The 17,404-nt window shown below is 35.4% G+C and overlaps 1 protein-coding gene across 1 annotated transcript in view; it reads left to right on the forward strand.

The window, feature by feature from the left end:
• LOC136036126 (N-acetylglucosaminyl-phosphatidylinositol de-N-acetylase-like) overlaps positions 1-14,792 on the forward strand; it is a 35,521-nt gene extending 20,729 nt beyond the window's left edge. Inside the window, exons 4-5 of the mRNA XM_065718147.1 lie at positions 4,482-4,581; positions 14,716-14,792. Coding sequence (XP_065574219.1) covers positions 4,482-4,581; positions 14,716-14,777 — 162 coding nt within the window. The 3' untranslated portion in view covers positions 14,778-14,792. The remainder of the gene's footprint in view (positions 1-4,481; positions 4,582-14,715) is intronic.
• The last annotated feature ends 2,612 nt before the right edge of the window (positions 14,793-17,404 follow it).

The raw sequence follows: 17,404 nt of genomic DNA on the forward strand, positions 1-17,404 counted from the left end.
TTAAACCGTCTATAGATTTATGTTTGGGGGAGGGGGGTATTTCCTGCATTATCGCAGAAGGGTTCTAATAATTGTAAGAATTTGTAATTTTCACAAAGTTTAACGGGTTTTGCCAAAATTTTCTGTGTAATATATTTTGAGGATGGATATTTTCCATATGTGTTTTTACACACACGATGCCGTACCTATCTAAAAAGTACTAAATGCAAAATACAACCCTGTTTTTTGACAGAAGCATCAAGTGCATTCAAGACGTGAAGAATAAACAATACAGAAGGAACAGGTAAATTTAAACTATCTAGAAATTGATTGGTCATCGTAGTGACTGTCCTCTTTCTCAACGTCGCTGTTCAAACGAAAACTTATTTAAAACTAAAACAGTGGTGAGTCTTTTCTTTAGTTTAGTATTGATAGCCCATCTCTCTCATTGTGTAAAACATATGGGAATCCTAAAGGCAACTATATCCATGTAAAGGGCTAAACATTACATCAAAAGAGTGTTGTCTAACTTTGAAACACCTAAAAGGGGATATAACCCATTCTTAGCAGGGGAGCTTAAGCTCTTTTAGTCGCCAATCCTTCTCTTCAGTGATTCCAAGCGATGTAACCTATTAAGTTCATTCACCTGGGTAGCTATATATCTAAAAAGAGACTCAACCTATTGTGACTAGTGGGGCTTAATTGCTTCTTGCCGCTAATTCCTCTCTTCAGTGGTTCCAATCGATGTGACCTATTAAGTTCATTCACCATGGTAGCTATGTATAAAATTCAAGCGAGTTGTGTTTATCTTTATCTCATCCTTTTTTTGTATTTCCTTTCATCTTCCCAGATACCCTCGAATCATTTGTGCCTCTCTGTCTTGTCCTCTTCTTTCACCTTTTCCTCTATTTTTGTTTCCTTGCTCTAATTGTGTTTTAAAGTTTCTCCTCCTGTTTTTATTCTTCATATATAAAAACATGATGCCCAAAAAATAACGTGAATTCATTTATTTTTCTGGTCTGTTTTTTCAGAATTTAGGGGCAGCAGAATAGGGGTTTATAAGTATATGCTGTATATATAGTATTAATAACAAAAAACCGAGATAGAAGTTTAAAAAACAGTAATGAGCCATATGAAACTTCAGACCAGTAGAAATTAAGCCCAATAGTAAATCAAACTCAAAATGACCAGAAATTATTCCCCTTACCCCCTCCCCTAACCTTAACCGTGAAAGTTCTAAAGCCTATTTTGTCTTTAGCGTTTTACTGAAAACTATATGTGGTTTGAACAGTGTGCTTTTGTTTTTCAAAACATCGACGACAAATAAAAAAAATCTATATAATAATCAAGATAAATGGAAAGAACTAATGAAAGTAAACTGAATATTTGATATATAATGATATTAATTCCAGGAAACTCGACAATTCAAGTTTTATTTTACTTTATTTTTTATATTCTTCATTGCTATAAATAAAAAGAATATATCTAATTTGTTTTCTGTAAAGCTTAAAGGACGTAAGAGGTCTTAGAACCTTTACGGTTTGGAGGGGGGCAGTAGCCAGACTCCTGTCTATAATAATTTTTGTTCGTTTCAAATTTGACTTGAATATTCAATTTAACTTTTACTCGTTTTCAGATTTATTTATTCATCTGTATAAGTATAATACCTTATGTCTATGTTTGATCGATCATTTATTTAAATTTCTGTATGTTTTGGGTTTCGTTTATTCCTTAATAGTAATTTCTACTCGTTTTGAGTTTGAATTATTACATATCTTAATTTCTGCTGGTCTTAAGTTTGATATGGCTCTTTACTTCTCTTTGAAAAACTCCTTTTTCAAAAAAAACCCTAAAGTACGCCTTTTGTCACAGTCGTAAGTAGCCGCAGTAGCAATCGAGTGACATTCGTATTCGCAGTCGCAAGCAGTTGCAATCACAGTCGGAATTGCAAGTAGCCTTAGTCGTAATGACAGTCACAAGTAGTTGCGTTCGCCAGCATTCGCAGTCACAAGTAGCTAAAGTCACAAATAGTCAAATTCGCAAGTAGTCACTCTTGCAAGTAGTCACAAGTAGTCGGAATCGCAAATAGTTGAAGTCGCAATAAGTTGCAGTTGCAGTCACAGTAGTAGTAGCAATAGTGGTCCTGAAAATTCCAAGTTAATACCCTTAGCTGCTCCTAAGATATTGCAGATATGTCCCTTTGATAACCTGGATGCAGGTAGTATCTTTTGATTTAGTTTAATATATCCCTAAACGTTCTCTGAAGTTTCACCTTAACTGCCTTAGCCTTTTCTGACACACCCAGAGTCGAACATTCTCCCTCTTTCCCAATGATAAATCCTGTATGTAAGTAATGGGAACATTGCATAATTTAAAACCCTTTCACACAGGGGCTGTGGAGGGCATGACATCCCCAGAGGCATAGTTTTATTTTGACCTTTTGACTATTTTGAACAAAGTGGCTGTTTGATAGGTTCTAAAAAGGACAAGTGATAAGGGTGCCATCTGAAAGGCTAAAGGGGGACTGGTTGCCATCTGATGACCCTTCAAAATTTCCTTCAACAGGCCTTGAAAGTTTCAACTTAATACCTTCAGCTGTTCCTTAGATATTGCTGTTGTTCCCTTTTGACAACCATTCTTCGCATAGTGTGTTATGATTTTGTTTGACATACCCCTCTGCGTTTTCGGAAAGTTTCACCTTGATACCGTAAGCCCTTTTGGAGAATCAGGATCAAACACGCCCCTTTTTCCCAATAACTAACCTTGCATATAAACAATGGACAACTTGAATAATATACAACCCTTGCCCCAGGGACTGTGGGGGGATGTATCATCCCCTTAGGCATAGTTATTTGACCTTAGACTATTTTGAACAAGATAGCTATTTCAAAATTTTGATCGAGTATCTTTGGGGGGAGGTCAGCTTGGGAAAAAGGACTTGTTGGGATGGTTGGAAGTTTTACAGGCATGGTCAGCATTTTGTTTGTCGCAGAAACTCCATCCTTGACCTGCTAAAATGGTCTATCAGTAACCATGAGACAGCAGTATTCATAAAATGTTATAAGGCTCTGGGCTCTGGTCTGACCCATTTAGATTTGGTTATGTGCATTAGATTCTTCATATTGGGAAGATGCATCGTTCATCAGGAATATGCAGAAGCGAACAATAAAGGACGTAAAACACTTCAAATGAACATTATATAAGGATTATCTGAAGCAACTTAAGCTACCTACCCTCGTCAAAGATCTTCAGCAGCAACCATAAAACGAGCCATCACTGCACAAAAGGAAACTCGAAGAAGCTACCAAAGTGAAGTTACTTTGAGAGCCCACCCAATGTATATTTCAAATATGTCCACCAATAAGCCGGAAACTACTGGATTGGACTGAACATCCAGTATTCCCTCTTTCTAGTCACTCAATTGATAAATTGACAAGGATTTGGAGAAGAGACAGTGGAAGATCGACAGGGGGTCATCAACTCAAGAGCACTACGTGGGATGACCTTAAAGCTCTCAAATGGATTAAGCTGATTAAGGTAATCTAAAAGAAGCCTAAAGGACTCTAGAATAAAAAATATATGGGTTTTATCACATCACAGAGAAAAAAACAACATAAAAGTATATAAACGATAAATAGCAAACGAATGAAACTATCCGGTTTGGAATGGAAATCCTTGTATTGGTGTAATAATGTTAATTCATGTGCTTAAAATTTATGTGCGCACCTCAAGACAAGGGGAAAAATTGAATGGTAAAGTGATGATAGATATACTATGCTATGAAACATTTACAGGAGAAAATAAACAGCGTTTAAGAAAAAAAAAATCAAAAACTTAACAGTAAAACTAAAATCGTTATTCCCTATCTTTTTTTACAGGTCAGGAGAATTGTAATATTAACACTTGAAACAATTCCACGAGCTCCCTCTCCAGCAAAATATACACCTGCTTCTTGGCTTTTTCCTGCCATAAAGGGTCACATGTACTATAATTGGATTAAAAAAAGCGTGATATGTCATACCCCCCTCAATAAACCCTCTTGATTTTCTCCTCCCAGAGAGGGTCATATGTGCCAAGTTTTAGTCTAATTAGAACAATGAAGTATTTCATAATCAAAGATCGCCAAACTGCCGATCTGGATATACTGGTGGCTCACAGTGGACTTTTTCGCAGCTTTTGGGAAACATTTAGACTGAACAATCGAGATGACTATCTCGGATTTGTGCTACTCAAACATATACTCGCGGAAAAAACGGAACTAGTGACCTGTACATCTACCATTCGGTCACTGTCTGTTCATTTAGGAGTGAGGTCCATTTAGACTTTGCTTTTCTTGTAGACAAAGTCGAAAAGCTAAATACCCTTAGCTTGCAGCTTCAAGGGAAAGATATGGAGCCATATCAGATGTGGTGTCATTCGCAAAAAGCCTATTGGGCTGACTTGGGCGCCTTTACATAGCAGATTTCAATGTGTATGATTTTATTGATTTTGGTTTTTAACAGGTCTATACATTTGACGAAGGTGGCGTCAGTGGTCATCCCAATCACATTTCGTTGTTCAGAGCAGTAAGGCATTTACTGAAGTGTTCTGAAGTTGCTACTGGTAAGTTAAAATCTGAATTTGAACAAATTGAGCGTCCAAAAAAGGACACTCAATTTGCATATATTGTAATAATTATGTATATCAATTTTGTAATAATTATGATATAATATTATAATATAAAATTATATCATATATATTTATCATAAAAATTATGATATAAGAGGCTGTGAACTGGGAAAATAAACCCTGGAAATTAGACATCTAGAGGCACACGTCGATATAAGAATGTATTCCAAGAGGGGGGCATATCAAGGGAGTTTAACGTCAAAAATGCACTGGAAGTAAGAAAAAACGTAAGGTATGAAAGATTATTCAAAAATTGTAGATTTGTATTGCGAGGAAGAATTAGTGACTGTACTAAAACGATTAAAAAACAATAAGGTCCCAGATGCTGATTGTGTGATAAATGAGTTTCTGAAACATGGTGGCTCTGAGGTTAGAAATAAGTTACTGAAGATTATGAATATGATTTTTGAAAATGGGGAAATACTTTGCGATTTTAGGAAAATCGTAACTAAATCACTGTATAAGAAAGGTGATAAGAGTAAGTTTGGTAATTATAGAGGCATTAGCCTGGTGTCTGTAGGTAGTAAATTACTTGGTGATTTGATATCTTTTTGACTGACATATGCTGTAGATAAAGTTTTAAGAGAAGAACGGTGCGGTTTTAGGAAGGGTAGAGGATGTGTTGACCAAATTTTCATTCAACCGAGAAGGGCCTGAGAGAGAAAGATGGGTTTATTAATATAAATAAACAAAACAACCAAATGGCCCGAAGCAGAGCTTGTTTGGGATTACAGCCCCAGTACACATACAAATAAAAACTATACGGAAAAGGAGAGGAAAGAGAAAAAAAACATATTCAATTACCCTGCATTTCGATCAATTCGGGTTTACATTTCGAGAAAGAAAAAAAAAAGACTAAACTAAAAGAAATTAAAACCACTTGACTAGTATTGCCTAAAACAAAATCAACATCGTGGCTTCACTTGAGGTCGACTCAACTATCAAAACCATAAATATTTAGTGAAAATACCTTTAATTCCCGCCGAAATTCACGGAAATTATCCATGTTTTTCAAATTCATAGGTAAACAATTCCATGCATAGGGTCCTAGATGCCAAATAGAAAATTGGGATCTATGGGTAATAGCAAGCGAGCGACGATTTATATTAGACTGCCTATTAAAATGTGTATGAATATCACTTCCTAATTCAAACATACTTTTAAAACATATTGGTAAACAGTTTTGAAAATACCTATATATTAACAGGCATCGATAAAAAGTAATAAGTCCTGCTAAAGGCAAGATTTTGCAATCTATATACCTCTTTTGTACCGAGTTTTTAAAACCAACACCGCATAACACTCGAAGCGCTTTGTTCTGCAAAACTTGAATGTGATGGAGATAAGAAGAAAATGTACTACCCCAAGCAGAATGACAATGTAGCAGACCTGGACTTAGATTATGCTGATGATTTAAGCATCTTAGATGAAAGGTGATCAAAATTAATTAACTTTTAGAGGTTTTGCGAGTTCAGGGTGCTAGAAAATCCTAGTGAAATTTCCTAGAATGTGTAGAATATCCTTCGGGCATCCTGGTGCAATTAACGTCTTTTGATTTATTTCAATATCCCTTTCGTTATTCCCAGAAAATTTTATTTTATACCCTTGCTGTTCCTGAGACATTGCGCATATCATTTCGACAACTTGAATGCACATTACATATTTTGATTTGGTGCATTATGCCCTTAATATTATCTGAAAGTTTTCAGCTAAATAGCCATTCCTGAGGTATTGCAGATACACTCTTTAGATAATTAAGATGCAGATAGTGTTTTTAATTAAGTTCAACTTCCCTTCATGACTCTTTGGAAGTTTCAACTTAATACCCTTAACTGCCCCTGAGATTTTGCAGACATGCTATTTCGACAACCTGGATGTCTTTTAATTTAGTTCAGCATCCCAATCGACATTTCCTGTAAGTTTCAACTTAGTAAACTTCGCCTTTCCTGACATAACGCAGATCTACCCTTTTGATAACCGGAATGCCGATAGTGTCTGCAAGTTCAACACCCCTCAACATTCTCTGAAGTTTTCAACTTAATAGCCCTTAATTGTTCTTGAGATATGCCGTTTTCGCAACCTAGATGCGTATAGTGCCTTTGATTTATTTTAACATCATTCATAGCAGTCCCCGAAAGTTTCTACTTGATACCCATGACCGTTCTTGAGATCAATATAAATACGCCCAGATAACCTGGATGCACATAGTGTCTCTGATGTAGTATAACACCCCCCTGAACATTCTCTGATAGTTTCAACTTAATACCCATAACAGTTCCTGAGATATTACAGATACATCCTTTTGAGCACCGGGATGCAGATTGAGCCTTTTGATCAAAAAGTTCGTGGTAACGAACTGTAGTAAGGAGCGACCTGGCTCAATAGAAACCAAAACTCTAAAAAATGGAATTTTGATACCAATAGCTACATCAAAAGAATCGCATTTTAATGCTGATTTTAAATATATAAGTTTCATCAAGTTTAGTCTTTAAAACAGTTTTTTACTGTTATAAAAAGAAGAGTTGAGAGAAAGAGTCAAACTTTAGCGTAAAGAGCGGGGCGTTGATGAGGAAGCAGTCCCTTTCATATACGAAGTAATTTTTGTTCGTTTTAAGTTTTAATGTCGCTCCTTACTTTCAGTTGAAAAAACTTGTTTCTTTTTATTTAATTTAGTTCAAGATCACCTCAAAATACCTGAATATTCCAACTTGACAACCTTGGCAATTCCTGATGTATTGCACTTAAGCCCTTTTGACAACCTGCATGAACCTAAACTTTTGATTTAAATCAATGACAGTCTTAGTATCAGTCCCGGGCAAAATAGGAGTAAGTAGACTATCTCTGCTATCCATGGAAAAAAGGTGAATTTCCTTGTTTGTCAAGATGGAAGGCTTAGAGTCTCTATTATGGGTTTTTGACTATGGTGATTCCTATTGTCTACCTTCCATTTTGATTCGTCGTCACTTTTGAGCAGTTTCAAGCTTTTTTTCTTATCACAGTACTAAGGGTACTTTATTTTTCGGCAGTAAAGTGAGTAGGGTTGATTTTGCTAATATTGCTGAATTAGAGCAACGTTCAGCGGTCATTTTTTTTAAATAAATTATTTATGTAACATTAAGAATAAGAACAGGGGCTAAAAACTACTTTTTGATTTAGTTTACTATTGCTTTTTTTTTCTCTTCCTGCTTTACTATTTTGTTTTTGCTAATCTTGGCAATTACTTTCTAATATGAATGAGATTGAAATAAGAAGCAACCTAATGAAATTGCCATTCTCGGAAACCCCTCGGTGGACGCTTACTGTCCTAATATTAAACAATATTTTTACTTACCATCCTCACGGAATGTGTCGTGATTTTTCCTGAAGAAACAATTCTACCTGAACAAACTGTTTTAAAAATGTTCTGAGTACTTCAATCGATTACCACAAAAGGCTTGGCTGTGTTTTATGTAGATTACATAAAAAAAAACTAGTTTTTTTAACTGAAAGTAAGGAGCGACATTAAAACTTAAAACGAACAGAAATTACTCCGTATATGAAATGGGTTGTCCCCTCCGCAATCCCTCGCTCTTTACGCTAAAGCTTTTAATTGTTTTAAAAAGCAGAATTGTGGGAAAGATTCAAACTTTAGCGTAAAGAGCGAGGGATTGCGGAGGGGACAACCCATTTCATATACGGAGTAATTTCTGTTCGTTTTAAGTTTTAATGTCGATCCTTACTTTCAGTTAAAAAAACTAGTTTTTTTTATGTAATTTCTGAACGTTTTTGAATTAATGCATGTTTGATTTTGGCTCTCCACACATAAATTATTAAAATGAAATTTGCATATTAATTCCTTTTTTGGCTAAATGGCTTTCTCTTAGTTTTAATCAGACGATTTTGAGAAATAAGGGATGGGGAAGGAGGCCTATTTGTCATGCAATTTTTCGGTTACATAAAAAGGCAGCTATAAATTTTAATTTTTAACGATTTTTTTTATTAGTAAAAAATATACGTAACTTAAGAATTAACTTGCGTAACAAACCTTTATATTCTTTAATTTTTATTATGTATATGAGGGGGTTTGTACCCTCGTTAATACCTTGTTCTTTACACTAGATCATAAGTTGTGTCCCAATTCTTTAAGAATGACCCCTGAATCAGAAAGGCCGTAGAATAAATAGTTGAAATTACTAAAAATACTATAGCATAAAGAGCGAGGTATTTATCTCCTCCTAAATACCTTGCTCTTAATGCTAAAGTATTTTTAGAACCCCTCATATGCGTAATAATCTCTGTTCGTTTTAAGTTTCAGTGCTACTCTTTACTTTCAATTGAAAAAACTTTTCCATGTTAATTTTTCCATTGTTTTTTTTTTAGTAATTTTAGAAAATCCTGCGCCCTTTTTATTGAATTTCTGTTCTCCCATAACACATTTCTCTAAGGAAAGATCCTCCCACATAGCCCCCTCCCCTCAACCCCACTCCCAAAACCCAAAAAAAATCCCCTGAAAACGACTCTACACTTCCCGGTAACCATTATTACATGTTAACACTGGTCGAAGTTTGTAACTTGCAATCCCTCCCCCAGGGACTGTGGGGGAGTAAGTCATTGCCAAAGACATAGTTATTATGGTTTCTGACTAAGCGGAACAAAATGGCTATCTCAAAATTTTGATCTGTTGACTTTGGAGAAAAATGAGCGTGGGAGGGGGCCTAGGTGCCCTCCAATTTTTTTGGTCACTTAAAAAGGGGACTAGAACTTTTCATTTCCGTTATAATGAGCCCTCTTGCGACATTCTAGGACCACTTGGTCGATACAATGACCCCTGGAGAAAAGAAAAAAAAACAAAAAAAAAACAAACAAACAAATAAACACGCACCCGTGATTTGTCTTCTGGCAAAAATACGAAATTCCACATTTTCGTAGATAGGAGCTTGGAAATTTTGCATCAGGGTTCTCTGATACGCCGAATGCGATGGTGTGATTTTCGCTAAGATTCTGTTACTTTTAGGGGGTTTTTTCCCTATTTTCTAAAATAAGGCAAATTTTTTCAGGCTCGTAACTTTTGATGACAAAGACCAAATTTGATGAAACTTATATGTTTAAAATCAGCATCAAAATCTGATTCTTTTGATGTATATTTTAGCAGCAAAATTCCGTTTTTTAGAGTTTCGTTTATTATTGAGCCGGGTCGCTCCTTACTACAGTTCGTTACCACGAACTGTTAGAAACGGATTTTCGAAAAATGTGTATATTTCTCCCCTATTAAAGCGCTTCCACATAAGTAGAAGTTGTAGTTGTGTGGCACACTTAGGACGACTGTGTTTTGTATCGACTTTTTAGTAGAGTAAAGCTTAAAGGGTAGGTGCAGTATCCTCATGATGAGGTAGGAACAGATAGGGGAAAAATGCCTGGGCCCAAACCTAGAAGGGGTCCAGTGTGATTCCTACAGCAAGTCAGGTTTTAATGTGAAATTTACAGTGTATGTCTAATATTTGGAAAAAGGCGTGGAGGCAGTGCGAACGATGAAAATTGTCACTTGGGCCCAGCCTTGGTTCTCAACGGCAGTGAGTTTATATGAACTATTCTCCAGGAAACTGACATATCAAGGACGATGATGTAATTAGGGTATATCATAAAACTAAATACAGAACGATCTGATTTCTCGCTGTTCAGATATATTCAATTGGAAGAGAGAGCGTAGGTCCCATAATGTGTTCGATCAGTCAAAAAAAAAAACTAATTTCGCAAAATCCTGGTAATTTACGGCGTGATTCTACCGTTTTAATTTTCAATTAGATGAATACTAAAATAAAAAAAATAATTAGAAAATATGGTATTTGTTATAATTTACTAAAATTTAAAAAATGTTATATATAAACGTCGTTCCGAGTTTTTGTGTCTCTCAAACGCTTGCAGGATGACAATATGAACAGAATATCTTGCCTAAATTGTTCTATATCTGCGTGTGCCTAGATTTTTTTTTAGTATGGACAAAAAATTACTACTACAGCCCTTGTCTGTATCTTACTTTGTGGTTAGAATTTTCCTTGGTTTTTAGACTCAGTAATTGTTTAGGATAAAATGTGTACGAAGTCGCTTTTAATAAGGCTTCGTACATATACATGTATGAGATCTTTCCTGTGATTAATGAGAAGTTGTGGATACATAGGACTTGGATCTATTGCTCATTATTATCTTGGTTTGCAGACTTATCTTTCTATTCTTCCAAACTTTTTTTTTAACTGTGAACTCGCAAAACTTTTAAAAATTGATTCATTGTGCTCACACTGTCATCTAATATGCTTAAATCATCAGCATAATCTAAGTCCAGTAGTGTTTTTCCTCCGCATTTGATTCCATGGTCTCCAATTGCCTTCCCTGTGCTCCTTAAGACGAAGTCCATCAAAATAATCCATTTAAAGGAGGATAGAACACAATCCTGCTTAACTCCTCATATAATACAAAAGCAGATGCTAACCTCATTTCCTGCCTTAACCTCAGCAGTATTACCTACCTTAACCTCAGCAGTAGACTCAGTAATTGTTTAGGATAAAATGTGTACGAAGTCGCTTTTAATAAGGCTTCGTACATATACATGTATGAGATCTTTCCTGTGATTAATGAGAAGTTGTGGATACATAGGACTTGGATCTATTGCTCATTATTATGATAATAGCATTTTGGTTATTTTTATCACTACTACTACTACTACTAATAACTCACTGCAGCACCAAGCTGCCTGAGGCCAACACAGCTACGCACGCTCCTCCTCCAACCCAATCTATTTAAAGCCTCCCTCTTTACACCCTCCCAGGAAGTTCCCATTTCCTTTAAATCCTTATTTATGACATCCTCCCAACCCAGACAAGGACGACCTGCTTTCCGTGTGGCCCCAGACGGTTGGCCATAAAGTACAATCTTCGGCAATCTGTCATCCTTCATCCGTAGAACGTGGCCTAGCCATCTCAACCTTTCTTTCATTATAGCCCTAGAAAGCGGGATTGAACCACATTTTTCGTACAACTTACTGTTTGAAATACGGTCAGTCAGCCGGGTACCCAGAATAATCCGTAGGCAATTTCTCTGGAAAACATCTAGTAAATTTTCATCTGCTTTTCGGAACGCCCATGCTTCAGAGCCATATTTGACCACTGTGATCACTGGAGGTTCCAATATTCTAATCTTGGTTTGCAGACTTATCTTTCTATTCTTCCAAACTTTTTTTTTAACTGTGAACTCGCAAAACTTTTAAAAATTGATTCATTGTGCTCACACTGTCATCTAATATGCTTAAATCATCAGCATAATCTAAGTCCAGTAGTGTTTTTCCTCCGCATTTGATTCCATGGTCTCCAATTGCCTTCCCTGTGCTCCTTAAGACGAAGTCCATCAAAATAATCCATTTAAAGGAGGATAGAACACAATCCTGCTTAACTCCTGATTTAATACAAAACCAGTTGCTAACCTCATTTCCTACCTTAACCTCAGCAGTATTATTCTCGTACATAGCACAAATCACTTTAATGTATTTTTCTGGTATACCATATAACAATAAGACCTTTGTTAACGCTCTTCTATCAACAGAATCGAAAGCTTGCTCATAATCGATAAAACTGAGGACCAAAAATGTTTGACAACGAAGGGCTTTTTCAATTATTAACCTAAGAGCGAAAACTTGGTCGACACATCCTCTACCTTTTCTAAAACTGTATTGTTCTTCCCTTAAAACTTTGTCAACAGCATCTCTCAGTCTAAAAATACCATATTACTCAGTAATTTGTTACCTACAGAGACCAGACTAATGCCTCGATAATTACGACACTCACTCTTGTCACCTTTCTTATACAATGAGTTAATTAAGGTTTTCCTAAAATCATTGGGTACTTCCCCTTTTTCAAAAATCATGCTCATAATCTTCAGTAGCTTATTCCTAACCTCAGAGCCACCATATTTAAGAAACTCATTAATCGTACCATCAGCACCTGGAGCCTTACTATTTTTTAATCCTTTTAGTACTGTCGCTAATTCTTCTTCACTAAACAAATTTTCCTTCACATCTAAGGTATTACAAAATTTTTCATTTTCATCTATATCTTTTCCTGCAACTGTATCTCGGCTTAGAACATTCTCAAAATGTTCCTCCTATCTTTCTTTAACTTTTTCCTTAACTCTAATTGCGGCCCCATTTCTATCTTTAACTGGGACTAGTCCGGATTGGTTACTCCCTTTCAATTTTTTAACAGGCCAGTATAATATTTTAATATTATGCCGTCTAGCCGCATTTTCCAGATCCTCAACAATTTTATCCATGGCCTCCACTTCACATCTCCTTAGTTCATATTTTAATGCTTTCTCCACTTTCTTTACATTCCTTTTGTTTTCATACGACCTATCACTCAGATAATTCTTATACAAATCCCTTCTACTCTCTATTAAACCTAAAGCTTTTTCACTAATATTCCTAGTTGCAGTCTTAGCACTCTTCCCTAAGACACCATCAGCAACTTCACAAATTGTTTTTTTCTGAAATTATTCCATCCATCTTCAACATTGTCAAATTTTAAACTCTCAAGCTTAGTATTCGACTGTTCCTGGAAATTTTTCCTCAAATTTCAATCCTGGAGTCTACCAACATCATAACTTTCCGGTAGGTAGTGACCCTTCCGAAATTTCAGCTTTAAATCAACCTTAGACACTACTACATGGTGATCTTTACTTTTAACATCACAAAAAATTAGAGATAAGATTTTTATTCATCAAATGGAAGGCAAATTAACAATAACGTTTATAACAATAGAACACAATTTCTGACATATAAGACACTAAATAAATATGACTGTGTATTTTGTGAATGTAATACAAGGTGAATTCACTACAAACGATATCAAACAGTTCGTGATAGCGAATTGTAAGTAAGGAGTGAGCCGACTCAAAAGTAACCAAACTATAAAAACAGAATTTTGATATCGATAGATACATCAAAATGATCAGATTTTTATGCTGATTTCAAATATACAAGTTTCATTAAGTTTAAGCTTACTTATCAAAAGTTACGATTCTGAGAAAATTTGCCTAATTTTCACAAAAAGGGGGACACGCCCCCTAAACTTTATAGAATCTTAATGAAAATCATACCATCAGATTCAGCGTATTAGACAACCCAACTTGAGAGGTATCAAGCTCCGATCTGCAAAATGTGGAATTTTGTATATTTTGCTAGAAGAAAGATAACGGATTCGCGTTTATTTGTTGTTTCTTTTTTCTTATTGTTTTTTCCCTGGGGTGATTGTATCGAACCAGTGATCCTAGAACTTTGCGAGAGGGCTCATTCAAACTGAAGCTAAAAGTTCTAGTGCCCTTTCTAATTGACCAAAAAATGGAGGGCAACTAGGTCCCCTTCCACGCTCATTTTTTCCCCAAAGTCACCTGATCAAATTTTGAGATAGCCATGTTGTTCCAGCATAGTTGAAAAATCTTACAACTATGTCTTTGAGGATGACATAATCCTTCATAGTCCCCGAGGGAAGTGCCACAAATTATGAACTTTACCCATTGTTTACATATAGTTTTGGTTATTGGGATGTATACCGACGTTTCCAGGGGTATTTTTTCTGTTGGTGGGGGGGGGGTCAGGGTAAGAGGTTGCCTGGGAGGATCTTTTCACGGAAGAATTTTTCATGGGGGAAGGGAATTTTTCATGAAGGGGGTGCCAATTTTCCCAGCATTATTTAAAAAAGCAATCAGAAATTAAGTAAAAACAAAAGAAGTTTTTTCAACTGAAAGTAAGGAGCAATATTATAACTTAAAGCGCACAGAAATAATTAAGTATATGTTAATAATTAAGTACGAGAGGGTTCGCCTCCTTGTCAATACCTCGCACTGTGCGCTAAAGCTTTTTTAGTACTTTCAAAAGCGCTATTTATTCTAATTAAACAGCCTTTGTGATTTAGGGGTCATTCTTAAAGAATTGGAAGAAAATTTGAACTTTAGCGTAAAGAGCTTGGTATTGACGAGGGGACGAACCCCTCATATATGTAATAAATTTTGTTCTTTTTAAGTTTTAACTTTGCTCCTTACTTTCAGGTGAAAGAACTTGTTTTTTTTTTTATTTAATCGACACGATGTCTACTGATAAAGCCAAATAAGACGCTATTACAGGCCCAAAACCAGGATTTGTTTTCGAAATGGCAAAAAAAAAACTTCATGCACGGTTTACCGGAAATGGAAAGAGATCTGGAGTTATGATATTAATTTTAAAGTGTGTTTGGATAAGCGATGAAATTAAGTGGTTTATATCAGGGGGGGGGGTAATTTTTTAGTGCTCTGAAAAAGAAGAAAATATTTTAGGATAGTGAGAGCGATAGATTGTCATTACACTTGTCCCATGTTTTGAGAAATTGGCGAGGATCTGCTCACTCTATGACCCTTTGTCTCGAATTACTGGATTTAAGTGATGATTTATTTGTAAGTAAGGTTGGGTCAAGTGAATGGATTGTTCCAGTATTTGCTTTGAATGATTGTGGAACAGTTCAAAATATTACAAAATATATTAAATTGGGAATGAAAAATAGAGAATTTTTGCTGGGAAAGGGAGGGGGCGAGTACTCAAAATATTCTTCTATGCATGTAAGTTTTGTCGTTGTTGTTGTTGTTTTTATTTAATTTTGTGCGTGTTGTTGAATTGTCGTTTTGAGTTGTATTTTGTGTGTTGTCATGACCCTGTGGCTTCTTTTTGCATTAAAATATGTATCTAAAAATGTCTACACAATCAAGTGTTAAGAAATCACTCAATTAAGAAAAAGGAGACGCCATAGAACCTTCCCAAATTTACATGTCTCTATCCAAATCAACATAAAGCAAGTCAAAAACGACTATAATGTCTTTGTTTGGGCGGGGGCTGGGGGTTACTCTTGAATTTATCCAGAAGAAGGTATATTTAAATTTTCTAGAATAAGCAATTTTGAATTTCCCTGGGAGGGGGAAGAGGTCATGATATTTCTGACCAAGGATCTAAGAAGCTGTAAAAAAAAAAAGTCAAAATAGAGATTAGGGACAATATCATCCAATTAAACGGTTCCAAAAGAGTTTTAACCGGTCATTTAAACATTTTTTTATTGATTGGTTGAAAACAATGTACATAGTAGCTGGAATCAAATAGCGAAATATACAGCACACAAAAAATAAAACCGGGATGACCAAAACGCTGTCCTTAATATTAAAATAATGGATGGAAATTTCCGCCAACAAAGGTGGGAGAACCATTGTCAGAATTAGAAATACAGCTGTGAATACCTGAGCTTTAGCTGTTAGGATATTTACAGTCCTTTGTCCTGGTTTAGGTAGGATCTTTTTGGCAGCAGCGTTCTCTAATTTTAAGACAATAAGGCTTAGCACAAGAAGCAAGAATAAAGGCAAGTAGATCCCCACTGCGTTCTGTGTACTCAGGCGAGGCAATGTGTTCTGTGCTTTTTCGAGGCGGCAATATTGGTATAATAAAAACCCATCTATGTTAATAAAGGAGATGAAACCTGGAGCACATATACAGATGCCAGTGAGTATTGAAACAAGTAGGATTTTCTTGCTGGACCATTTTCTTATGCGTTCTGGATAGCGTAGCATTATAAACCGCGCAACTAAACAAACACTTTGCTCAAAGTTTGAAAAGTAAATAATCAGGAGAGCACATATTGGTAACATCCAACATTGAATTTCTTTTACTTGTTCATCCAAAAGTCTTGTAATTGTAACAACATAATCAATTAAGATAAGAGTACATCCAATAATGCTACCAGACCACAGAATATCATTAATTATAGTTTTTCGTATTGTAGCAATAGAAAGCCCACGAAGAAAGACAATATTAATAGTTATCACTACAACAGTAATGAATGTGGTGATTGATACTAATATAGTTGCAAGTGAAAATTCAAAAACCATGTTTGTGAAACATAAACAGAAATGAAACTGACTCATCCAGTTTTATTTCAAACGAGTTTATGTTGTCTCCTGTGTTTGGTTACTAAGGAATTAAGTATCTATGTGAATTTCAATACTACAAGGTATAAAGGAATTACATAACTATGTGCCAAGCTAAAGGAATTGAAATAGTATCTGAGTAATCAAATTCGATGTCTATTTAGATATCAATAGTATAAGTTACACTAGAATTTCGCAACTGGAGAACATAAGCTGAAGGAATATGTAAACGAGTAAATATTAATTGTATATAATGTAAATATAATTCTTCAAGAGACTAAAATAAGTTCGATATAAAAATGTATCGTATTCATTTGGGTTTAATACTTAAAAATTAAAAAACTCTTAACGTTTTTGAACTCTCTTAAATGTCCTGTCCTTTTCAGACAATTCGTGGTAACGAACTGTAGGTAAGGAGTGACTGGACACAATAGTAATCTCAACTCTAAAAAACGAAAATTTAAATAGCAATAGATACTTCAAATGTATTGGCTTTTTGTGATGATACTAAATATATACAATTTATTAAATTTGATGATACCCGTCAAAAGCTACGAGCCAGAGGAAATCTGTTTGATTTTTGAAAGAGAGGAACCCCCTCCTAAAAAGAAAGGAATCTTAATGAATATTGCAGCACCAGATTCAGTGTATCAGAGAATCTCTACTATTGTAGAGGTTTCAAGCTCCCATCTGCAAAAATGCGGAATTTTATGTTGTCGTTTTTTTTTGCCAGAAGAAAGATCACGGATGGACGTCTATTTGTTTGTTTATTTATTTTTGTCTATTTTTCTCAGGG

Source organism: Artemia franciscana, chromosome 15 (assembly GCF_032884065.1).
Source record: "Artemia franciscana chromosome 15, ASM3288406v1, whole genome shotgun sequence".
NCBI lineage: Eukaryota > Metazoa > Arthropoda > Branchiopoda > Anostraca > Artemiidae > Artemia > Artemia franciscana.